General features: G+C 31.0%; 3 protein-coding genes across 7 annotated transcripts; 1 reads left to right on the top strand and 2 right to left on the bottom strand.

Moving 5' to 3' along the window:
- Positions 1–94: 94 nt before the first annotated feature.
- LOC101217077 lies at positions 95–10334 on the bottom strand. Of its 3 annotated transcripts, XM_031886707.1 has the most exons (4): positions 10021–10334; positions 9800–9930; positions 1756–1856; positions 95–488 (listed from the first exon to the last, which is right to left on the bottom strand). In XM_031886707.1, the coding sequence occupies exons 1-3, from the start codon at positions 10166–10168 to the stop codon at positions 1791–1793; spliced, it is 345 nt and encodes a 114-aa protein (XP_031742567.1). In that variant the 5' UTR covers positions 10169–10334; the 3' UTR covers positions 95–488; positions 1756–1790. The 3 variants fall into 3 exon arrangements, with proteins under 3 accessions (XP_031742567.1, XP_011656653.1, XP_011656652.1); XM_011658351.2 differs by lacking the exon at positions 1756–1856 and having other exon boundaries at positions 10021–10330; XM_011658350.2 differs by lacking the exons at positions 95–488; positions 1756–1856 and adding an exon at positions 8792–9367 and having other exon boundaries at positions 10021–10333.
- On the top strand, positions 4865–7428 carry LOC101216841 (histidine-containing phosphotransfer protein 1). Of its 2 annotated transcripts, XM_004153194.3 has the most exons (7): positions 4877–5266; positions 5391–5457; positions 5781–5911; positions 6011–6079; positions 6463–6534; positions 6885–6957; positions 7040–7428. In XM_004153194.3, the coding sequence occupies exons 2-7, from the start codon at positions 5398–5400 to the stop codon at positions 7097–7099; spliced, it is 465 nt and encodes a 154-aa protein (XP_004153242.1). In that variant the 5' UTR covers positions 4877–5266; positions 5391–5397; the 3' UTR covers positions 7100–7428. The 2 variants fall into 2 exon arrangements, with proteins under 2 accessions (XP_011656654.1, XP_004153242.1); XM_011658352.2 differs by lacking the exon at positions 6463–6534 and having other exon boundaries at positions 4865–5266.
- A 1096-nt stretch (positions 10335–11430) lies between the features above and the next one.
- Positions 11431–17654, bottom strand: LOC101214686 (sugar transporter ERD6-like 16). Of its 2 annotated transcripts, XM_011658355.2 has the most exons (19): positions 17504–17654; positions 17218–17435; positions 16582–16644; positions 16407–16496; positions 16274–16333; positions 16101–16166; positions 15953–16018; positions 15713–15788; positions 15379–15443; positions 15153–15245; positions 14980–15060; positions 14641–14725; positions 14502–14548; positions 13865–13927; positions 13692–13751; positions 13538–13591; positions 12833–12892; positions 12255–12369; positions 11431–11818 (listed from the first exon to the last, which is right to left on the bottom strand). In XM_011658355.2, exons 2-19 carry the CDS (start codon positions 17413–17415, stop codon positions 11676–11678), a joined length of 1485 nt encoding a protein of 494 aa, XP_011656657.1. In that variant the 5' UTR covers positions 17416–17435; positions 17504–17654; the 3' UTR covers positions 11431–11675. The 2 variants fall into 2 exon arrangements, with proteins under 2 accessions (XP_011656657.1, XP_004153836.1); XM_004153788.3 differs by having other exon boundaries at positions 17218–17506.
- Positions 17655–25024: the final 7370 nt, after the last annotated feature.

The raw sequence follows: 25024 nt of genomic DNA on the forward strand, positions 1-25024 counted from the left end.
TAAGAAATCTAAAATAATCTCTAACTAAAAAAACTAAGAAATCTAAAATAATCTCTAACTAAAAAAACTAAGAAATCTAAAATAATACAAAGACTGAAATGATATTTTGAACCATTAGCTCAAAAATAAAAAAAGGGATCCATCTATGATTGGTGATTTGTATAAAGGGATACAAATTCAAGTTTGGGTTATATGCATTTTACTCAACTTGATGTAAATTTAACTTTTGAGGACTAATTTTAAATGAAAGAAACTATCTTCGATGTAATGTATTATATATATATTTATCAAAACTAGACTTTATGCCAAAGAAGAAGAAAAGAAAAAAAAACAAAGAACCTTAATAGATGGTGTTGGCCTTTTTGCGTTGGTTGTCCTCATCCTTTTTGGCACTGTGTGGTTATGGGTTATGTATGGGTGTTGGTAAATAATTGAGGCGTGACGAACTCAGCAAATTAAAGAAACCACCCAATATTTCATCAATCCATCTGTTAATCGAAAGACAAAAAGCAAAGAGAGAAGTCAAAATCAAAATCAAAATCAAAATCATTGTAATCCCACTCATGTTTTCGCTAAATTATCCATTTAATAATTAACCATATAGACTCGCAGTTTCTCTTTTTTCTTTTTTCTTTTTGTGATTTATTAGAAAGAAAGATTCCGTAAGCTGCTTACTACATTAGCAGTGGGAAGTAAAAAGTAGAGGAGAGTCTACAAAAGTGAGAATATTCAAATGTTAGAGCATATGAGTAAAGCCATTGTGCAACTTTAACAACCATTCTATCATCTTATAATTCTCTCATTATATGTCTAAACATTTTCATTCATATTTATATGTATCAATTCAGAAACAGAAACTGAACAAAAGAAAAAGCAAAAAGAATAGAAATTTGGATTTAGAGCTATTTTCTATTTGGCTGTAAATTTTAAATGTTATTCTTTTTACTCTTCCAATCTTTTTAAGTTTTGAACCAAATTTCAATCTAAGACTTGCAATTTCACTCTTTTAAGTTTTGTTTTGATCGCTCAAGTATTTTGTTTTTATTAAATACTCATTTATGTCTTAATTCAAAATTTCACTTGCCAATTATTTTGAAAATAATTAATAGATTAAAAGTGAATTATTTAACAAAAATTTGGGGTTAAAAGTGTGAACATCGAAACTAAAGGATCAAATTAGAAGAAAACTTAAATCTCAAAGTTAAAATTATGATATTCAAACAAAGCTCGAAACTTAAGTACTAAACGTAATAACATTTTGAAACATAAAAACCAAATAGAAACTAGATTCAAAACTTATTTATAATATAAATTACCGTCATTCCTAACTTATTTAGAAAAAGCAACATAGTTATCTATTAATCCACATATTTTGGTTTTTAATTCTTTTTAGTTTTTCTAATATTTTTAAACGTTTTTATCAACAATTTTCTAAAATTGAGACGCGACAACTTTCCTAGCAAGGGTATTTTAAAGTGTGCATTGCCCAAGATAACGAACAAGATGCTAACCATCATGGTTGGTCTAGGAGTTAAAAGGGAGGTATGGTTTCAATAACTAATAAGAGATCATGGTTTCATTCGATGATGATCACCCACCTAATAATTAATTTCCTATGAATTTTCTTGACGTTCATACGTTGTAGAATCAGGTGGGTTATTCAAGGAGATTAATTGAAATACGTGTAAGCTGATCCGAACATTGATAGATATAAAAAATTAATAACAATGAACAAGATGCCAACTCAACAAGCACCTCGAGGAAAGTGGCCATGGTGATTCTTCCTTCCATCACCTAAATAACACAATCTTTGAGTATAAACCTTTCTTTCTTTTTCCTCTTCTAGAAGATGGAGCCTTGTTCGACAAGAAAAGTGATAAATTTGCATTAAACATCAATGGCCAAACTAAGTGCTTGAAAACTAGAGTCAACCCATTATCTAGGTGGAGTTGATGCCTAATGAGAAATATTCAGCTACTACAATAACGAATATGGAATATGGAATATTGAAAACTTTCTTTATAGTGTTAGAAGAGATAACACTTCAGTCCTATGACCAGAATACTAGTACTACTGTTACCTTTCTATCTTATCATTTCCTTTTTTTCGAGGTAAAAATCTTCTGATATGATTGCAAATATAGCGATTATTTAAGAACATTTTCTTAAAAAGTACAAATATATAAAAATCTGTCAAAATCTACCATTCATAGACCATAAAAGTCTATTAGCGATTTTGCTATAGCTGCACTTTTCTAACAATGTTGTTATACACTTGACTATTATTCATAAAGTTGGTATCCATTGTAATTACCTAAACCTATCTATCTACTATAGAAAGTGTGTTGAACTTTCTATGATCAAACAATAGATAAAATGAACAAAATAAAGATCCCTTAAATGTATTTGATAAATCAAATTATAAAGGGTAGATTTTGGGTTAAGCTACATAAGATACGACAAACGTTAAATCCAAAGGTACTAAGAGAAAAGGGTACCGTTTAATTTGGGTTAAATCCAATCCAAAATCACACACTGTAGTTCTAACTTCTATCCTCTTTGAAGCCAAATAGAACATTTTACTTTTTACTCTTAACGATGAGAATATGGTTCCAATCCAACCCATCATTACTTCAATTCTTTTTCTCCTTATAAATATATATTATCAGAGGACTATGGGGAGTCATCTCATTCTCATATCATCCTCCCAAAGAAATATAAAAAAATGAAAAGAAAAAAAAGAGATAAGGATTCCCCATCCACGTCCTTAATGTCTCAAAGAAACAAATGGCAGCCGACCAAAATGCTAAGGCACCATTTTTTTTTTGGTACCTCTCAAAGAAAAAGGGGTTTCCAATGGCATAATTTTGGTCCAACTTTCTGTCCCTTCTTTGGTTAATCAAAACCAACTAAAACAAATCAAACAACAGCTGTCCGATTTGCCCAATCAGATTCCTTCTGGCTTCACATTAACGTCGTATTAAAATATTAATTTTATATGTAATATATCTTGATAAAACTAACATGAGCATAACTTAACTCGGCAAGACATATACATGTCTTTAAGAGGATTGAAGTCTCAAAGTTTCCACTTTTAAATATTGCGTCAGAACTTTAAAAATATATATTACAAAATATGAAAAGACAAGGTTATGTTGAAATGATAGATTATTCGTTTCAATACGTCGATTTATGGTTTTTGAAGTTTTTTTCCCAACAATGGTTGGAATGGAGGATCGAACCTTCCATTTCTATGATGGAAGGTTGTGTTAATTATTGGTGAGTTATGTTCATTTGGTTCGTCTTTGAGGTTTTAACTTAGTTAAAGTCTTAGTTCACATCTTCTAATCTTTAGCATAAATGTTCTAAATTATTCATAAAATGATTTTATCGAGAAAAAAGATGAAATAATACAACTAGTGGTAGATCCAGAAATTCTGTTGAAAGGAGTGAGACTTGAACCTGAGTCTAAAGGGGATTGAATGACAGTTTTACCAGAGCTAGCTACTGACACCGATATTATTTCAGCTTTATATATGTGTGTGTGAAGTTGAGAGGGCTCAAGTCCTTGGGTCTATACTAAATCCATCGACGAATACAAATCTACTAAAACACCCCTATTAAAGAGAGGAGTTCCAACTAAATAAAATATTACTAAGAGAACAGTTAAAATAAAGCTTAAAAACCGAAGTCCGAAGGACACATGAAATTTCACTAAAGACCAAACTTCACAAATGAATAACAACTTTTGCTATTGTACCATACCATACCAAGACGATTATGTTATACTATCATTTTGAAATACATATATTGTTTTATGAGTAGTATAGATATTAAATATTTAAAATTTAAATATATGGGTTTGTTTTACCAAATTTGTATATGGAAGCCAATATTAAATAATAACATATATGACATATGAAGATAGTACAATTAATGATTTAATATTTTAAATATAATATAGGCATGTTGTTTATGAAAATTATAATTAACGAATTAAAGGTCCGTTTGGATTGAATTAAGAAGAAAATGTTTTTCAATAATACATTTCCTTTTAAGCATTTTTTTGGAAATGAGTTTAAAATTTAAACAATTAATGTTTGGTTAGACTCTTTTACCTGAATTTGGTTTTTAAAGATTTCTCTAAAATAAATTATTTTATAAATGAATTTTTAAAAAATGCATTATTTTAATTTGCCAAACACTACTATTATTTTCAAAATAGTTTTTTTTTTTTTTTTGACAAAATTAAGCATTTTAGAATCCCCATTAAACCGATCCTAAATGTACAATAATTGCTTGAAATAATTAATTAAAAGTAACTAGTAAATAATAATTAACGAGTTTATATTTCACCGTTAATTCTTCGGTATTGAAATTCCACGTTCCCACCGTAAGGAGAATACTAAAAATCCACATTTGATTTATTATTAAGTTTTCTAAACAATAATATACTGCATATTAAAAAGTGAAATCCGATAAAACAAAGGAAGATGTCAAAAGTCTACCAAGAAATTCATGTCAAAATCCATGAAACAAACATTTACGAGAAAAATAAGTTAACTTAATTGATATTTGTATGTATTACGGTATTAGTATTACTAACACGAAGTTTAGGTTCAAATACCCAACTCCTTTTGTACTTAAAAGAAATTAAAAGTCGAAGAATGAAAGACCAAAATAGAATATGGTAATAGTTGGACCAATAGAAGTGGCGCATGGCAAGACCAACTTTGCCTTGCTAAAAGTTTCACTAAGATACCTTCTATTCCAAATTCATTGAAAGAGAACCTAAAACAATTTCCTATATACACATCATCAAGCTTAAATTCAAAGATTAACTACAACCAATAGTTTCTCAGGAGAAAAAAAGAGAGACACAAAAAGGAAAAGGAATATTATAAACTACAGAGAGAGAGAGAGAGAGAGCAGGAAAATAAAACACTAAAAAGGAGACGAAATGGTAAACAAAGGGATACTTTCAGAGTTGAGAAGTTCATAAAAATGAATAAATGACACAAAGGCCGAAAGGGAAAAAGGGGGGAGAGAGAGAGAGAGAGAGAGCAAAACTGTAGAGGTTTGGGGACACAAATTATCAGTAGTGCACAAATCCAGAGAAGATGAAAAGTTGTTGTGTTGTGTTCGTCTGCTAGTTTAAGTACAACCAAAAATACCTAAAAATAAGGAGAAAGCTTTGCATTGCTTTGTTGCTAGTGCTACTACGATCATTAAGAATCATCATCTCTCACCAATAATTTTTTTAAAAGGTTTTCTGGCACTCTAACCCTTTGAGTGATGCAATTATTGCTCAAGTTCTGCAATTTAAGGTAGGTGGCTTTGTTGGGTTGCAGTTTTAATAACAGAGTTTTTTCTTTTTGTGTGTGTGTGTAGTGTAAGCATGGAGGTGGGGTTGATGCAGAGACAATGGGTTGATTACACGAAGTCTCTATTCTTGGAGGTATGAACATAAACTAAGATCAAACTAGAGATGGGTTTTGTTTTTCTCGTTCTGTAATCTTGATTCTTGTGTTTGGCTTTTGGTGTTGAGAGATTGGGATTTCTTCTTTTGCAGTTTTTTTAGATAAGAAACATATGATATATTTTTGTAGTCTTAGGGGATCAAGGAGAGAGAACCCCAAAAAACTATTAAGTTTTTGGGTTTGTTTCATGGAAAGGTTGCAGTTACAAAAGAATTTAGGTTGACGCTTATATTTTTGTAGCCTCAGTTTCTTAATTCTTGAATTTGGTTTCTGGTGCTTTCTATTTGTTGGGGAGAGCTAGGACTTCTTGGACAGTCAGTTTATAGAGCTGCAGAAATTGCAAGATGAGGGCAATCCAGATTTCATTGTTGAAGTGGTGTCTCTTTTCTTTGAGGATTCCGAGAGGCTTCTCAATGATCTCACAGCAGCGTTGTGAGGCTTCTCTATCTATGAGTTTCTTGGTTTTGATACGAGTTTTTCCTGAGATTCACAAAGGTTTTTTTTTTTACCGTCTTCCCTTGCCTTTTACAGTGATCAACCTGATGTGGACTTTCAAAAGGTTGACGGCCATGTTCACCAGCTTAAAGGAAGCAGTTCAAGGTATAAGAATGAAACTTATTAAAAAAGCCTCTCCCTCTAGTACCTGATTTTCCTCATATGTTTCTGTTAAAAAAGGCTTTTAGGAGCTAACAATTAGTTTTATGGATTTGTTTGCAAAGTTATGATATTTGAGGAAACAATTACTCAACATGCTTTAAACTAATTTTTTTGGTCTAAAAAGAGGAGGGCTATCTTGCATTAGTAGCTGCCAAACAACCAGTTTTTCTTTCCTTAATTTTAAAACATAGAGGAATAAAGTTTTCATTTGGTAGCTTGTGATAAACTCTCTCTCAGAACCATTTTCAAATTCTAAAGAGAAATAAATATTGTTATCACAAAAAATTTAACTGAATGAAGGATTTTGTAACTTTTGTGATTAACAGCATAGGTGCACAGAGAGTTAAAAATGTCTGTATAGCCATGCGAAGCTTCTGTGAGGAACAGAACATTGATGGGTGAGTTCTTATTTATTGAAGACTAAGCAGGGTTATATATGATGCTGAGGCTCAAGTTTTGGTTCTTGAATTTTATCCAGGCCCCTAAATTTCATGAAGTTCGTTTATGGAACTAGAACTTTTATCTACCTTTTACATTTAAAACTTCAAATTTTTACCATAACATACAATCATTGTCAAAGTTTTTCTCATCATTATTTTAGCCTGTTAGCAAAAAAAGAAAAAAAAAAAAAAACTGATGTATTACTATTAGAACAAAATCAAAAGATTTTCTTGTTGAACTCCTTCAGCATGTGTGGAATTATTGAATAAAATCAGCTTATAGAAACTATGAAACATTTTTGATGCAGATGCCTAAGATGTCTGCAACAATTAAAGCAAGAGACCTGCCTCGTGAAAAACAAGCTTGAGAATTTATTCAGGGTCAGTACATAAGACTTGTTCTGAAGAACAAGCAAATCTTTCTTAATTTTAACAAAATTACATGTTAAATTGTTAATTGCAGATGGAGCAACAAATTGTGGCTGCTGGTGGGTCAATCCCTTCGACAGAATTGATATTCTAAGCTGAACCCAAAAGCCAAGAGAATACTTCTTAAGAGTCACAGTTGATGGGAATGTAGTTTTTCCATTTTCTTGGGGTCCTTGTGAAGTTATGGTTCTTCTGTTTGATGAGATCTGTATGAAAGTTTTCAATGTGTGAGGAGGTATTTTCTAAACCGTGTCACTTTCCTGTGTCACGTCAATGCTAAAAGAAGGTTGTATTTAAGATTCCGAAGGAGTTCCGCATTGTGAACAAGATTAGGATTGGTGTGCGTTTATAAATATTTGAGGACTCTTAATTTTCTAGTTGATTTGAAAAGTAGATAAAAGCTTTACCAATTGTGTCTGAGTGCACCTTTTTTGCGTTGACAAAACATCAGAAGAGGATTTCTATGGCTCGATTTGGAGGGTGCAATACCAAATGTGTGTATACATATATAATTTCAACTATGTAATCCCGAAAGTTAACATCAATACTAGATCAGAGGCTAACCTAAGCAAGTCGACGTGTCACTAGCATAATAAAAAGTTATATATTGAAGACAAAGAGAGGATGATTCCCAGACGCTCTTTGGAGAAAGATTTTGATCATTTATCTGAAAGAAGGATCTTTAATCTACAAGAGTGTAACCTTTCTCTTTAGGAGGAAGGTGAAATTCTTGGATGGTTGAGCATTTCAATGGATACTTGTAAGTCGTATGGCACCTATGTGTCAGATATATTTGCGTGAATATTTGAAAATTGTCGATGAATTTAGGTAAAAATAAACACTAAGTGTCTAAGTCTGTGAATGGATACAAAGCATGTATTACTTATGAACAACATTAAACACCTCGTAGCGAGCATTTCAAAGAAATACTTCTTGCATATCCAATTAGCCTGACCTAATTTAGCACAAGTTATAAAAACTTGAGTAAAACGAAACAAAATGGTATCTCCGTTGTAGAAAATATTTTATTGAGGGTGATGTTTGAGTACCAGATAATAACATCAACAAAGACTGCTAGATTCAATATTTCTTCTTAATCTTGTTTCCCCAGAATATTGCTCAACTAGAAAAGACTTCGTTCCAAGTTTTTCATAACACAACGAACAATCAAGTTGCTGATCCATGATGTATGCTACTGCTTTAAGGTTATTTTGTGTCATTATTTAGCAAGATGAATTGCCCAAACTGAAATAGTTCCAAGTCTCCTCTGGTTTGAAATTTTTCTGAAGTAGACTGGAGATTCATGAGCTTCAATTATCCAGTGTTACGATATTTTATGTATAATATCAAATTAAAATTTAAAAATCCATCGTATTCTAGGGGCAGTTCTTTCATGGAGATCCATGAGATTTAGTGATCTTAGTGGGGAACAATACTATGGAGAGATTCTAAGTTGTTCAGCTCAACCAATTCAGACTTTAGACTACTAAGAAGAGTTAAAATATTTCTAGTTCCCGTAGAAACCAATACATTATAGCTCGCTCAATCATTCAAAATCCTAGTTCTGAAATTTATTAGTCACCCTTTATCATAGTACTGGGTTGGCTAACTAAGAAATATTAGTCACCCTTTATCATAAGATGAATCGATCATTCAAAATCCTAATTCTGAAACTTACTAATCACCCTATAGTAAAGGGTTGATTAACTAAGAAAGATCATAAGATGAATAAATCTTAGGTCAGTTTCCTTCTACCTTGATTGGGAATAAGAGTCTAGAGTCCGTAAAATCAATTTTAGCGTGTATGTTCCTACAGAAAACCACGTTACATCAGACTGTCACATATGCAGACATGATTATCATATCTATGTGTAAACATTCTGCAGGAATTCCTTTCTCATCTCCCTTCTCATGTTTATGAGGACGAGATGAGATAGGTATACAAAGGCAACTACTAATTTCACCATTAGGACTTGGGAGTTGCCACAAGTGAAGGGCACACTGCCAAGTAAGATTTGTCATGGTTGCTGCATTTGAGCTTATGAATAAAAAGCACAAGGAAACATGATTAAACAGCAGGGCATTATGGGTTTTTATGGTTAACTACAGCTCCACCAAGTCTTGGATCTATCTAGAAAGGTTCAGAGGCATCCATCATTATTTTGTACAATCTTTTTATTGAAGCCTTCTCCATTATACTTCAATTAGTTGATTTTGTTTCAAATCGCTCCTTCAGCACCAGAATGCCCAATTAGCCCGTCACGGACTCACAGTAACAAAAACCATTACAAAAGGCCATTGTCATCTTTAGTTCATCATCCTATGTACGCATTTCCACCTTTACCAAACATTCAGTCTTAAACTACAAAATTCCAATTCACATTATCAGCCAATTCCGCTCGATACAAACTAACAATATCTTCTTCTTTTTTTTTCTTTTGTGTGTGTGTGTGTCAAAATGAGTTTTCGCAAGCAGTAGGTCACCACATCTAAGTACAAATATCACTATCCACACATCCGAGTGACTAACGATGCATAATGGAAACGGTGAAGACTGAACGCCGAAGCATTACGATTTCTTCATCTTTTTTTTTTTTTTTTTTTGCCTTCCTTTAACTAAATAGATTCAGTAGGTGCTAATTCAGTCATTATAACACACGTTATTAAGGGCAAAAAAAAAAAAAAAAAAAAAAAAAAAAATCCAGATCCGCTAATTGAACTTTACTAATGCATGTGAAACAATTCAATTCTCCAGGACTAATCACAATTCAAATAACTAAGATTTTCACAAAACCTGATGAAGCAGCCTCCGAATAGCACCCGATCCGGCTTTCTTTCCATCATTTCCATCATGAACGCCCGAGTCCGACTCATCATGGTACCATCCCACCGATTTCTGAGCTTCCAGAACGATCTGAGAGAGGCCTGAAATGCAGGTCCAGAACGAAGAATTCAAACTCTAAGTCAGAACTGAGACAAGCATAAACATACAGATTTAGCATTCAATTAACGCACCTTCTTTGACGGTCTGTTTGTTCTGACGAATATCATGTACAGTAGCGGAAATCTTCCAGTACAGAGGACGACCGACATAGAACAAGACGAGGAGGAGGATCACCACCATGATAACACGAAACGTAATCTTAGCCGTCGACGACGCCATTGTTTCCGGTGGCTATGTCTAGAAGAAAGAGATAGATAGAGAGAGAGAGAGAGAGAGCTCAGAGATTCCCGCGATGGAGTTGAAATGGTTAGATCAGGCAAGAAGAAGAGAAGCTCGGAGTTTTCTCATTGGTATTTATCGCTGTTTCTATTTCACATTTTTGTCTCTTATGGGCAGTGTTGTTTCGCAGTTTAAATTTAGGTAATATTTTTCTTTTTTCTAAAAAATATAATTTGTATTCTTATTAAAAGAGGAATTAACTTTTGCATACGTGGCACAAGCGGACTCTATTACTTTTCCATTATCGTCATTTACACAAATAAGAATGATACTTTTTTCAAGAAATTAAAAAAAAATCAAACCATTTATACCAACAAAAATCACTACATGACAAAAATTTGAGGGTAAATATTTGACTCATATTTTTTTTAATTTTTGACAATTTTATCGAAAATAAAATAGGTGGATATAATTGGTTATATTTACAAATTTTAAAAAATATTGTTATATATTTAATTAATTGTTTTAAAAATACTAATCTTCTTAACTTTTGATTGATTTTACTAAAAAATTACATTTTTAGTTCACCAGTTTTGATAGATATGTGCATTTGGTAATGTGTTTTTAAAAGGTACATTTTTAATCTTCAAGTATTCAACTTAATTAAAGAGCGTATGAATTGAGAGAATTGAGATGAGAATAAGATTGTTGAAAATAAGGATGACTGAAAATAATAAGAACTGAACATAAGATTCCTTCGAAATTTATGATTTATGTTTGGTTATGGATGTAAACGTGTTTAGAATAATTTGTTAACAAACAAAAGGTCCGCCAACTTGTACTTAATAAAACATTTTTAAAACATAATTTTGTATTTTGTTTGTTAAATTAATCATAAAATCTCTATAATTTTTAAATTTATTAATTAATAAACTAATTACAAAAGAATTTAAAAATAAATTCATATTATATCAATCCTAAAGAGTCGTTTATTTAAAATTACCATTATATAGTTCATGCACATAAAGAATGTATACGAATTATTCTTAATTCTTAGTTATTTTATTTTCATCTCAATTCCTTTAATCCAAATGATTCTAAGCGATTTTGTTTTTTTTAAAACCTTCCCTCTCTCAAAGGACAATCCTCTAGGAGCATTTATAAGGTTAAATTGTACCATGGGACAGACGTACTATTTTACTATTTTATAAGTTTAAATGTTAAACGTAAATTGAGACTTGGAAGAATGTGACAATAACTTATAACTAAATTTGAAATCAACTTTATGTATTAAGTCATTACCATGTAGTTTTAAGTTTTAAATTTTTAACAACATTTAACTGTTAAAGAAACTTTAAAATGTTCGTAAAAGTTAAAGTAGGGAAAAAAAGGGATAAAACTAATGATTTCATTCTACAACATTTGAACTCTCTAATGAGTGAATACTATCAAAAAAGAAGAAGGAAAATTGGATGAATTTAAAATAAAATCGAAAATAAGAAAGGTTTCAACTCAAAGTTTCAAATCCTTTTCTTGTTGGATTGATGGTGGCTTGGATTTCTTCCAATGTTTTTCCTTTGGTTTCTGGGACTAACTTTGCCACAAATACAATTGTCAACAAAGAAAAACAAGAATAAACAAAAAATGTCCCTGCAAGAATGAAAAAAAAAAATATATTATTAACTTTTTTTTATAATCATCTTAACATATATAGTTTTTAAGAAAAATATACTTAATTTTTAGAGGATAGAAATAAAAAACAAAATATATAAGTTGTCAAACATGACTCGAGTTTTTTATTTTCTGTTTTTGAGAATCTAACCCTATTTTCTTTAAGTTTCTTAGGATGTTTTGTATCTTGTTTAGTAAAAATAATGACCCTTTAGTCAAATTCTAAAACGAACTACAAGCCTTTTAAAAACTATTTTTTTAGTTTTTAAATTTTAGTTTGAATTTTTTAAAAACATTGATAAAAATAAATAAATACATTTAAAGGTAAATAACAAATCAAGGAATTGGAAGAGTAACAGAGAGGATTTATAAAGTTAATTTTAAAAATCCAAAGGTTTAGCCAAAACAAATTGACCTGAAGGACTCCAACTCATAAGGAAGTTGAAGGTATAGGAAACTGCCCAAGCACCTAACCAATTCACCAAAACCACCAAGCTCCCAGCAGCTCCTTTCACATGAATTGGGAATATCTGCCATAAAAAAAAAAACGTTAGATTCGAGTTATCTTTGGAAGTTTCGAGAGTAATGAACATTGAATCCTAAACTCTCATCTATAGATATTCGAAAGATAGCTTCAAGAATAATATATTGAATCCTAAATCCTAAATTCCTTACAAATATTCAAAAGATAAATGTGAACTTTGCTTAAATTCATGAATGATTTTTATTTCAAAATCATTTTCGCATTGCGAAAACTACCTTCTTTTGGAATGTTGAAGCCTTTTCTTTATCGGTTAAAAATTAGGTCCTCTAATTTGATATAATTGTAAATACATGGCCTATGGTTTGGCACCGTATCGTAAATAGAGGCGAATTTGCAATTCCATAAAAGCAGGGGGTGTAATTTGAAAGGGTATATTATGTATTGGCATGTATGTATATGTATGCAAGTAGAAAAGGTATTAGAAGAAGTTAGGAGATAGTAAAAGTTACCTCAGACATGATCACCCATGGAACAGCTCCCATTCCTATTGAGAAGAATGCTATGTATGTCTGAATTTGAAGTTGAAGAAGGTGTAAGTTATCCCATGTGAATAATTTGAAGAAAAAATAACAAAACAAAAATCATTTGATACCAATTTATGTCTTATTTGATAACGATTTGGTTTTTATTTTTAAAAATTAAGTTTATTTTCTTTCCATTTCATATCACGGTGTTTGATAAATTCTAAAAACAAAATTTTTCTTCTTCTAAAAACTACTTTTTTTAGCTTTCAAAATTTGACATGATTTTCAATAACATTGGTAGAAAGTTGGAAACAAAGCAAGAAAAGTTAGACGTGTGAGAGAGTGCTTATATACTTAATTTTCAAAAACTAAAAACAAAAAACCAACTGTCTTTTGTTTTTAGTTTTAGGAGTTTATGCTTATAATTTTCTAGCAATGTTCTTTTCGTCTTTCTATTAGTTTTCGTCTTTACTAAAGATTAGAATCCTCAAGCAAAGTCCAAAAACAAGTTTGCACTGGGGAGAAGTTCACTTTGATCTTTGGTAATACTTACAAGAAGTATGTAACAAATTAAAAGAAATCCACATATATGAAAGTAAGGTTGTAAACGTAATTTTAAAAAACTAAACGGTTCTCAAATAAATCTAAAACGATATTTAATATTCATATCTATAAAAAAAAATCAGTTACCAAAACTCCAAAAATGGTGAGGATTGGGATCCACTCGAGCAACAAGCCATGGCTCTACATTAAAAAAGAAAAAAAAGTCATGGACGACGTAAAGATAAAATCGATCCAAACCGAAACGATTAGTTTTCTAATAAAGTTGGATTGAGGGGATTACCTTGAGAAAGAAGGAAACTCCTGCTAGAAAGCAGCCTAGAAATGTCCCACCAGCAGATACCTTCAAAAGGCACAGCTCATTTTAAAAGGGCTATCAAATTTTGTTCTTCTTTCTCCCAAACCAAATATTACTTTGCAATGCATTACAAGGAGAGGAATGCCAGAGATGTTTACCATTATAAGCGGCTTACGTCCTGACTTATCCATTAGCATCGCACCGACTATCGTTATCGGAATCTGTCAATAGTCAAAACTTGTTAGTTTTGACAATCCTTAATTTTTTATTTTAAGTTTTTTAAGACTAAACTTATCAATAATGAGTTTTTTTCTTTTTAATGTTATCTACTTTCTATTAATGTTTTATAAAAACTAAGCTAAAATTTGAAAACTTAAAAAAGTAGACTCTCTTTTGTACCCATTTGGTTTTTAAAAATTAGGTTTATTTTCTTTCAATTTCTTAGGGTGATTTGCATGTAATATTTAAAAACTGATTCTTTTTTTCAAAACTTACTTAGAGAGCATTAGCAAAAAGTATAAATAACAAAACAAGAGAGATCATTTATGGCGCACATATATGCATTAGTTATAAGAAAACTAAAAAATAATAACAAAATGTTCAATAACCAAACACTCTGCCTTCCAAAAACTTGGTTTTGTTTTTAGAATTTAACTAAAAAGATTTAAGAATTTCTTCAAAGATAAATTTAAAAAACACAAAACCGAGCAAAAACAAGGCCTTAAATAACTAAATTAGACAATGGAAAAAGCTAAAGAATCAAAATGGCAAGAAAAGTTTAAGCAATCGAAGTACCTGAAGACAAGCATAAGAAATAGTTCCAGATTTTCTTGACGAGGGGCCTGCAATTTCATATATCATAAGAAACAATGAGGAAATAAAAGAAGCAAGAAAAATGAAGAACAATATAATCCAATGTTTCTTCAGATTATACCAGCTAATGCAAAGGTTTCGCTCACGTAGAAACCGATTCCATTGATGCCTCCAAATTGTTGGAATACCATTAGCCCGACACCGATCTAATTAACCACAATCATCAAAGTTAATAAGGTCTCATGTGATAACAATTTTGTTTGCTTTCTTCTTTTTAATTCTATATTTTGCTTTTCACATTCTTAAGAAATCTTGGAGTTCTGAGTTGAATTCTAAAAAAGAAAGCTATTTTTCTTTTTGTTTTATAGTGAAAAGTGAGTAACAAAAGAAAGAAAAGTTACGGATGGAAGTAATATTTGTAAGCTTAGGAAAGCAATGTTATACAAATGAAGAAGCTTACGATAACAGGACGGATATATTTGCTTTGGAACAAATCCAGGAGTTTGGCTTTTGGAAGACTTTGCAGAGTTTCATTGTACTCCTGTTAGAAAGATAATGAAGAGTTTAATTACTTTTGGAAAAAACGAGTCGTCTGTCGTAGCCTTGACGACAAAAGTTAGAACAATATATTACTCTGATTTCAGTAGCCTCATCAGAGATATCAGCATCTTTTCCACGAAGCCGCTGCAATGCAACGAGGAAGCCTCTCTCATTACCGACCTTAGCCTACAAACAAGTAGTCATGTTATATTGTTAAGCACTTAAAAAGTCAATCTAGATAGGCGCTCTTCCTTTTCATTTTTCCATTAGGAAAACACAAAGTAAAAAGGAGTGTGGATTAAAGGAAACGCTATGTTACCAGCCATCGAGGAGACTCTGGAACGAACCACAGACCAACAATCAGAAAAACACATGGAATGATTCCTGCAGACCAATGCCAATCATTCAATAATAGTATATTAGTCTTGTTGAGTTTTGACAAACTATCCCACGTCAGAAAAGTTTAAGAAAATGATGAACTCCAAGAACCGTGAAAGAAGCCTACGTCGATAAATTTTTAAGTGATTGCAATAATTTTTCCCATAGTGAAAAATTCGGTTTGAAGTTTTTCCACAATGGTTGTTTCTTTTAATTTCTCTGTTATTTTTTGGTTTAGTTTTGCAGTAGAGAGAGGTTTTTCTAAGAAAGCTGACCAGTTAAAGCAAGATTTCTCCATGTTATCACTGTTCCTAATAAGAAGGAAATGGATGCCCCTGTAACAATCATAAGCTGCATCACAAATAAGGATAGAAATGAGAGATTGATATTCCGAGTTTCCGATCGAAAAGAAGATAACCACCCAGAATTAAGAGTTTGTTTGATAACCATTTTGTTTAAACTTTTTTACTGATTTTACAAAAGCTAAGGGACTCTATGTTTATCATTCTCCTCACCTGATTGAGTGTTGTGAGGCCTCCTCGTAGATTCTTCGGTGCAATTTCTGCTATGAATACAGGAACCTGTAATCAAACAAGCTTTTCACAATTTTAACACATGAAAGAATTCATACAAGAATTAAAATGCTCAGTGGTTAAACTTTACCACATAGGAGAAAACTCCAATTCCATAACCAGTGAGCACTCTTCCAGAGTCCAGGGATAAAGCTCCCTTTGGTAGAACCATCATAAAGAAAACCAAACAAGCAATGTCAGTAAGGAAATATAGCTTGTTCTTAATCAAGGATAAAATATTCCATAAATGCATATTGCTCGTACCGTCGACAAATAAACTGCTAGCCAACCCGTAATGCAAAACGTAGCCGAAACTCTCATAGCCTACACATGTTTCCAAACTTATCAATGTGTTTTTAAGTACTTAGAAAGTCAATTCAAGCTAACTCTAATTTACCCCTTTTCGGCCAATGAAATCGGCGATTGGACCGCTGGTTACAGCACCAACCATTGCTCCAATTGTTAGTATTGATCCAAACATGGAGTACTGTCATTTTTTTTTATAAAACTTAATTAAGGTAGAATTCACTTGCAAAATTGAGAAAGATTGTTGTGAAAAGAGAGAAATGAACCTGAGGCAGAGAGAGGTGGAGTTCTTCCCTAATCACAGATTGAGTTGGTGCTGAATAGCCTACCTGTAAAAAGTACAACATAAGCTCACCAAACTGTTCATGTTTATTTTTGATTTGGGTTAGTAAGTAGGAGCATGTTTGAGAGTGATTTTGATTTGCATGAACAAGATTTTTTTATACCTATCATAAATTCAGTTAGGTTCAAAGCAAGTTTTATAGTGATTTTGTAATGACAAAGCTGATAATCTTAGTTTCCGTTTGATATAAACACTTATTTCACCTTTACAACTTTTGTTTTGTTATCTACTTTTTACCGATTTTTAAAAATAAGTAAAGTTCTAGATACTAAAAAAGGTTTTTAAAAACTTTTATTTAAAAAAACTTGACTGAAAATTCAACTCTTTTAATAAAGAAACAAGAAAACTATCCTTATAATAAACTTTTTAAAAGATAAGCTTAATACTAAAAAAAACTGCTCAAGTAACTTTAACAATTTTAAAATCATTATCAAGCATGTCCTAACTAACACAAAGACAATGACATTAGAGTAAAGCAATTCAACTTCAAAATCACTCTCAAACATGTCATAACTAATGTTACGACAATAACGTTCATACAAACAAAAACGAAACTTACACACGATCCGAATTCAAACGAGCCACAAACAGCAACCAATGTGCAGATGAAAACCATCCACAAGGAGGACTCTGATCTTTTCACAGCTTTTTCACAACCTTCACAATCTGAAGAATGACTAACAAGAAGAGACTCTTCCAAAGCTTGTAAGCCGTTACTGTCACCATTTTCAAAACTTTTGTGCTGCTCAATGGCCATGGAAATCTCTCACTAAAGAACTAAGAACAAAGAACAGTATAACTCAGCAAAGGTTAATGTGAGGAGTAAGTAGCTAAAATAACTGTACCTTAAATAGAAACTGAATGAAAATGGAAAGTAGATATATATAAAATTTATCCACTTGTGAAGAAAAAATTAGACATCTCCCATGAGGACAGATCTGAATTTGCATATGAGCAAAGCTGTCACTGATGTGGAGATTGTTAACAGCTAGCTAAGCTGCTGCTGCTGTGTTTTGTTCTTGAAATAAGAAAGACATCACTTGCCAATGCATTAAAATAAAACATGCAATCATTGACTGTCTTTTTCTACTTTATCTTCTTATGAGCTATGAGTCTATGACAAGGATTCTTTTTTTATTTATTGAAGATATTGATTTTAAAATTGTAAATATCTTTGTAGATTTATGTTTAATTGAGAAGGTCCAAACTTCCCTTTTAGCTCTTCTACTACTCTAAGATCAATTTTTAAACTCAGTAAGAAAACTAAAACAAACCAAAGTTGTAAAATGACCAAAAACACTAATCAAAGTCGAGAATATAAAGACCAAATTAGGATTTAACCTTAATTTAAATGTTCCTTAGTTCAACTCCACCATTTGTTCATACTATTGCAGTTATTTCTACTTTCTTTGATAAATAGAGAAGTAGTAGAGATTAATTAATTATGCATTGTTTGTCATGAGGGTTCTTAGGGCCATATTTAAGATCTGGTCACTCTAATCCATTCTCTTTAGAGAGATTTTAAATAAAATATTCAATAATATTTAATAGATATTATTTTTCGTTTTAAAATATTTAAATCATAATTAGATATTTTATTAGAAAATTATCATTCAAAACAAACAAACTATTTAGATTTTGTAGCAAAGTCGAATTTTATCCAAACTCTTTTCTTGAAACAATTAAAAACGCAAACACAATATTACCGTGGCTGATATGTATGAGAATGTAATCTTCAACTAATCATAACTATAACTAGAGTAAGTCTAGAGATTAATTATGCAGTGTTTTCATGAAGGAAATTTAAATATTCAATAGAAAGTGTTTTTCATTTAATATCTCATATTAAAAGCTTTAAAATATTTTAAATCACAATTAAATATTGCATTTTATGCAGATTCATTTTAAATTTGAATCTAAACGAAATTAATCCCTTCTCTCTTTATCTATTAATTATGCAAATCTATTTTAAATTAAATAATTTATTATTTAAATCAAATTATAAAGATTATTTAAAATTTTGAACTATTTAAAATTAAACTACAATTATCTTTTACCTAAGCATGCAATCTTTGTTCATAATACTTCAATTATTTATCTAAATATAGTTTAGAGTATAACACTTATCTCTTAATTTAAACTTTAAAAAAATGTATTATTTTTTATTCTTTTAATGCAATTTTAAATCTTCATATTCACCTTTAAAAAAATCACGTGAAGATTGTCAGTTTTTCTTTATTGCTATAAATATAATGAATATTATTAGAGTATCGAAGAAATTTTTTAAAATATTTTTTAGTATGTTTATTATACCGTGACGAATATAGTTATCAAATGTGAATGTATGACGAGATAGAATAGAAAATGATGAAATGAAAGGATGTCCACCACAAAATATCCAGCTAAAAAGTGAAACAAGAACAGGCAAAATTTGTAAAACACAAGAAAATAGAGAATGGCAATGAGTAGTGGCTGCACTCTCATGCATCAACTAAGACGCAATACAGCCAAACCAACAAGGCCAAAAAGGCCAAAAAAAGATAAGGTCACAATCAACAATGAAAATACATGTAAATCAAACATTAAACATCCATACAAATCATCAACATCTTTGTAAATGATTCTAAAACATAAACAATGTCAATTATTTAGTCAAATATGGAAAAGAATAATATTCATAACTTAGTTCTTGACTAAAACTAACTTAGTACGTATTAGTCTAAATGAATTTTATAAGTTTTGTGACTTACAGAAATATCCATAGACTAAAATATAATTTTCGATATCAATATCGATATCTTAGTCATAGACTGAAGGAAGAGAATAGAGTCAAACTTATGAAGTAAAGAAAAATTATGCTTATTTTTCTAATTAAACAATCAAACACATGGTTAATAACTATTCCTAAATGTATTTATAATCTTTCATTCTTTTTCAATAGAATGCAATTAATTCTATAGTAAACAAATAAATAACTTAGCAATTCAATATATCCGGTAAAAAATTCTTGAATTTTAAAATAAGTTTAGGATTACATCTGATCATAAAAATATTTTCAGTTCATAGTATGAGATAATTGGAGGGATTTTGTAGTTGTACAACCTGCCCCCTTTAGTTTTGGGGTTGGCTCTCCATCCTTGTGGTTGAATACTTCATTTGAAAGATGACTGAAAAACTGAGCCAACCAGAGACGATCCATTGGGGAAGAGGTGGGGCTCGACTGATCTATCAATGGACATTCGACTTTGAGAAAAATCTAAGTCGATAAGTTTTTCTTCTTTAACTCAAGTCAAGAAAAATCAAAACTGATCTACCAATGGACATTGGCTGGTTTGCACTCCTCAATAATTAAAGTTGGTTTGAATATTTACTAAATTGATCATAGTCAGACCAATGTCCATTTGAGACCGATTGATTGGCTATGCACCAATTCATGGATATCAAAACCAACCGAATGCCCTTAATCCATGGTGCTAAGGGCACGGTCAACCTACATGAGATGTGTGGATGCATCTATCGATGTTTACGTTATTGTGTTCATTTTATAACTCATTGGTATTATGTGCTTAATTAAGTTTCACTTTTTATCTAATAAAAGAGGCTAGTTTTATTTACATTAATGCATCCCAATTGAAACAATTATTCTGAAAAGATAAATGATCGATAAGTTCTAACAAGGAACGCCATTGGGGAAAATATTCTTCCTAAACCAGCAAAGAATATGTACCAGAGGCGATGTTTTGAAGTGAGTGATGAATATTTTCATGGAAAATGGATAGAGTACTTCTTCCTCCGACTTTTCCATGAGAGCCGGCCTCATTATCGAGTCATTGACCATGAAAGTTGGATCACAATCCATACTACTGATACTTAAATCAAAAGCCATATCCAACTCCATTGCAATTCTCTTCTTTCTGATTTCTTTTTCTAATAAGAAACTAAACTTTTCTTAAAGAAACATAAAAGGATTTAAAAAGAGCCTAAACCTATAAAAAGGGCCTCCAATCCAAAAAAATAACACCTTTAAATTTGAAGGGTAAATGTCCCTCCATAACCATTTTAAGAGAAATAATTAAGAGTTAGCAATGTTTTTTAAATATTGCAAATATAGCAAATGTATCGACGATAGACTTCTACAGTAGACTCAATATGGTCTAAGAGTATCAAAGGTCGTGTGAATACCAACATGAAAACACCTCCAACTGCTTAAGAATTTTTAACTTACAAACCGTATCAGTTGGCCTATTTTCAAGAGAAGTGTTCTAGAAGAGAGAAAGCACCAGAGGAGTCCACCTTACCCCAACCTGCCACTGTTGCTTCTGTCCTAAGAGAAGCTACAAATTTCAAGAAAAGCTTCATGAAAGGCTTCCACACATCCCTCTAAAAGCAAATCTCTTGCACGCTTCCATCTTTGAACTTAACAAACTACAGAACATCAGTGTCAAACCATGGGCTGCATTTTTGGAGCAACCTTTAGGCTGAGGGGATCATCCATCCTAGAGGCCCTTCACCATAAATTCTGCTACCCATTTTCCTCCAAAGGGCCTTCCTTTATATTGAGAATTTCCACAGCCATTTTGAGAGAAGAGCGAGAATTTTTTTTAAGAGATCCTATCCCCAAACCACCATTGCAAGGGGTAGAGAGGTGATTTTCCACTTAACCAAATAACTACTGACCTTGTTGTAATCACCATCACTCTAATAACAACAGTATTTGCTCATTTCTAAACAAGAAAACTATCTGCCCAACTTCTCCATACTACTTATAATGACCACCAAATTTTTTAGGAGAGAAAAATAACAATGGCAGCCTTTTTTTTCCTTCTTTTGAATATACATGACAATTCTACTGAGTTAACCTCACTTTGGCAAACAATAGCAGCCTATTGAACACAAACTGCATCAAGGCTGGGCATCCCTCTTGAAAGCAAGGAGATTTTCCACTGGGAAATCTTTGCTTTGAACTTGTCAACTAACAGTACCCATGAGGCGAGGGAGTTGTGTGGTCACCATCATGGGAAAAACCAAGGTTTAGGTCCAACATTATTTCCACCATGAGCCCAACTCCACCACCAAATCCATTATTTCCACCATCCCTTCTGAATGTGGAAGACCTCCAAGGTCCATTATTTCCACCATGAGCCTGAGCTAATGGGATGTGAATGGATGACCTCATACGACCATAGACACTAACAATTCAGTCAGTCACACATGATTATCAACCTAAGATTTTATCAGCACCAGTACTAATTATTTCATGTCAAACCTAAGAAATACCCATTATCTTCTTTCCAATTTCCTGGTTCTCAGTTTCCTAGCAGAACAGGAGGCGATGGTATGATTACCGAAGCCATGTATTTCCTAACCCCCTATTTGCTAGAGAAGATGATCATATGATAACTAAAATAAAATTCCAGAGAAATGCATATACATATCATACTTTGGCTAAGAAGATAAAAGGTAACAAAACACAGCTTTAAGTAGCAATTGAATGAACCCCAAAATAAATAAACAATTTTTTTTCCAATTCTTTTTCTTTATCTTGAGATACTTTATGTGATACAGTTGAATATAATATTATCTTTTAGGCCTCAGAAATATTTTGTTCAATGTTTTTCTTAGGATAATATTCTGTTGAAAGTTATAGAAAGATATAACTAATTTTGAATATTTATTTATAATTTAACGGTAACTTTTTGTTACGTGATGTTATTTTAAATGTTAATTTCTTAATTGATTTTTTATCCATTTTTATTTTTCTAGTTTGAAGTGTGTAAATATTCGAATCTCGGTTTGATTTTTTCAAAGAAGTTTGGTTTGATTTTTTCAAAGAAGTTTGATTTAGTTCATTAACCTATGATAAAGGAGAAAACACAACGGCAAGTCCAACAATGGTTGATACTTATTTAGAACAATTTGAAAATGTTTATAAGATAAATTTTGTTGTTAAAATCATAAGAATTTAGCATAGTTGGTTTCCTCCACTTAATGTTCTTTTTATTACATTTGTATATATATAAAAAGGTGAAATAATTTAAATTTGAAAAGTTAGTTTAGTGGTAAAACTATTTTCCGACTCTCTACAGATTTAAAATCAATTTTCAATTTCTAACTTTTTTTTCCCATATTATTTTGTACTAACTATAAAACTGATGTTGGTGATTTAGGATGATATTGGGAGGTTTATTGAAAGAAAAATTTCAAGGCAAACAAGGTTGCTTCAAAATGTTTGGAGTTCAAGCTGTTGCATCGTTGTTTCCTCTTCAATTAATATTAATTTTCACTTGTTTAAGTATTTTTTATAAAAAAAAACTTTTGGATTGAATTAATAATTTAAGATAGTATCATAGTAGGTAAGAGGTCATATATTCATACATTTATAATGTTATTGTTTCTAATTTAATATTAATTTCTACTTATAGGATATTTCATCCTATTTCAAGCCTAGTGAGTAAATAACATTGAATTTGAATAAATATATGCAATGAAAATGCGTGAAATTAAAGAAAAAAGAAATAAAATTATATTGCATGGATGAACGAAAATGACGTATTAATTTGAAAATTGAACCCAAAATATGACCTCACCTGAATAATTATATATATATATATATATTTCAAAGTATAGGATTTGAGTTCTCATTGTGAATGAAATGTGTAATTATTTTATGTATTGATTGAATTATTAATAGCCACATAATTTTAATATAAAAGTTGTTATAGTTTATTTTCCAAGTCAATTGACTTTTTATTTTATGAGTCAAGTTTGATATTGACACGTAGACTTTAGAAATGTTAGGTACAAGGAATCATAAGTTTTTATTTATCAATATTTGAAATTTCAACGGTTGAAGATGCACAATTTACATTAATTCATCGTTCATTTATTTTTGTGTTCGATACAATGAACAAGAAGTAATGAGATGATTTAGAAAAAAAAAATGCTTTTAAAAAAAGCATTTTCATCTTTAACTCTATTTCCTTTAGGTAAATAAAAGAGGCCCAAAATAGAAATGATTCTATTTTTTTTCTTTTTTGTAAAAATTCCAAAATCAAAACCTACTTAGTATTGAACAATTTTATGTTTGATGATATTTTAGAAATTTTCTTAGAGTACATGTAAGTGGTGACACAAAACATGTTAAATGGTCGATGTTAATTAGTTTGTGAAGACAACTTTCACTCTTAAAAACTTTTAAAATAAGTAAAGGTGACATAGTTGAAGTTGCAGAAAATGTCGAGGTGTCAATTGTTGAATCTAGATTATGAATCTTGGTACCAAGACATTGCATATACATAGTCTATATAATAAAAATAATATATCATTTTTAGTAAAAAATTGTGGGATGAAAGATTGTACCTTCTACTTTAAATATGATAAGTCATACTAATTAATGTTGAACTAATTATTTTGACAAGGGGAACGTATCATTTAGGTCATTGCTCGGGTTGGAAAAACTTTATGTTTATACTAACCTTGGCAATTTCCCTACAAATTAAATTTGTCACATTCTCTCATGAAATTTTAAAATTTATCTTCCACATATAATTATATTTTTCAAAGATGGTAAGTCATACTAATTAACTAAGGATATACGTAACTAACTTGACTTTGAAAAAAAGTAATGTATCATTTCTCATGTTCCTACTAATGCAGAGATTTTCAAAATTGTCCCTCCATGTCTCTCATTTTCATGTAAATTTGGATTATTTGAACCATTCTTCTAACACTAAGAGAGATTTAAAATGATATTATAAGCTAAAGTGAACTACAATAACCTATTCGTGAAACTGGAGGTTAAAAAATTGATACCATTAGAACCCAAATCAAAGTTTGTTTTAAAGCAACTTTGGTCTAACTTAACAAATACAAAATACTCATATACTCAATCAGAAGGTTCGATATTCTGACTTTATACTCTACATTAGGAGTGAGCATGATAGATAGAAAAACTTAGTCGACCGACCGAACGGAAGTTGATCGAGAAGCGAGAGAGGTTGATCATAGGTAGTTTTAAAAAGTTTCAAATGGAGAATTCAACTAGGATGTTGGTTTGAAAATCTACTAAATTAACTATAGTCAGATTGATGGTGGTTTTTCCAAGATTAACTTAAATAATATTTTTTTTATAGAAAAACAAAAGAAAATTACATATACCCTCGACCAAGAGTTTATAGACTCGAACCTCGTAAGACTTGTAGGAAAAGAAAAAAAAGATTAGTCTTTCAAATTTCAAGTTATAGGGTTAAGAAATTAGGGATGGAAGGGAAGAATAATTGAGAGAGAGTTGGGGAGATGTGTTTTTTTTATCCACATATATCCATTATGTGATTTCTGTCGACGTGGACCAATAGGAACACGATGCT

The sequence above is a fragment of the Cucumis sativus genome, chromosome 6 (genome assembly GCF_000004075.3).
Source record: "Cucumis sativus cultivar 9930 chromosome 6, Cucumber_9930_V3, whole genome shotgun sequence".
NCBI classification, from domain to species: Eukaryota; Viridiplantae; Streptophyta; class Magnoliopsida; order Cucurbitales; family Cucurbitaceae; genus Cucumis; species Cucumis sativus.

Bases quoted from the DNA above. Each gene is read 5' to 3' on its own strand.
- LOC101216841 (XM_004153194.3), top strand. From the start codon at position 5,398: ATGGAGGTGGGGTTGATGCAGAGACAATGGGTTGATTACACGAAGTCT. The intron at 5,912-6,010 runs GTGAGGCTTCTC...TGCCTTTTACAG, and splicing joins AATGATCTCACAGCAGCGTT to TGATCAACCTGATGTGGACT. The intron at 6,958-7,039 runs GTCAGTACATAA...TGTTAATTGCAG, and splicing joins AGCTTGAGAATTTATTCAGG to ATGGAGCAACAAATTGTGGC.
- LOC101217077 (XM_031886707.1), bottom strand. From the start codon at position 10,168: ATGGCGTCGTCGACGGCTAAGATTACGTTTCGTGTTATCATGGTGGTG. The intron at 9,931-10,020 runs GTGCGTTAATTG...CCTGCATTTCAG, and splicing joins CAAACAGACCGTCAAAGAAG to GCCTCTCTCAGATCGTTCTG. The intron at 1,857-9,799 runs GTTTTGTGAAAA...TTGTCGAACAAG, and splicing joins TTCGGAGGCTGCTTCATCAG to GCTCCATCTTCTAGAAGAGG.
- LOC101214686 (XM_011658355.2), bottom strand. From the start codon at position 17,415: ATGGCCATTGAGCAGCACAAAAGTTTTGAAAATGGTGACAGTAACGGC. The intron at 16,497-16,581 runs GTTCATTTCTCT...AAAAAATGACAG, and splicing joins TCCACCTCTCTCTGCCTCAG to TACTCCATGTTTGGATCAAT. The intron at 14,726-14,979 runs GTAAGCTTCTTC...GTGGTTAATTAG, and splicing joins AATATATCCGTCCTGTTATC to ATCGGTGTCGGGCTAATGGT.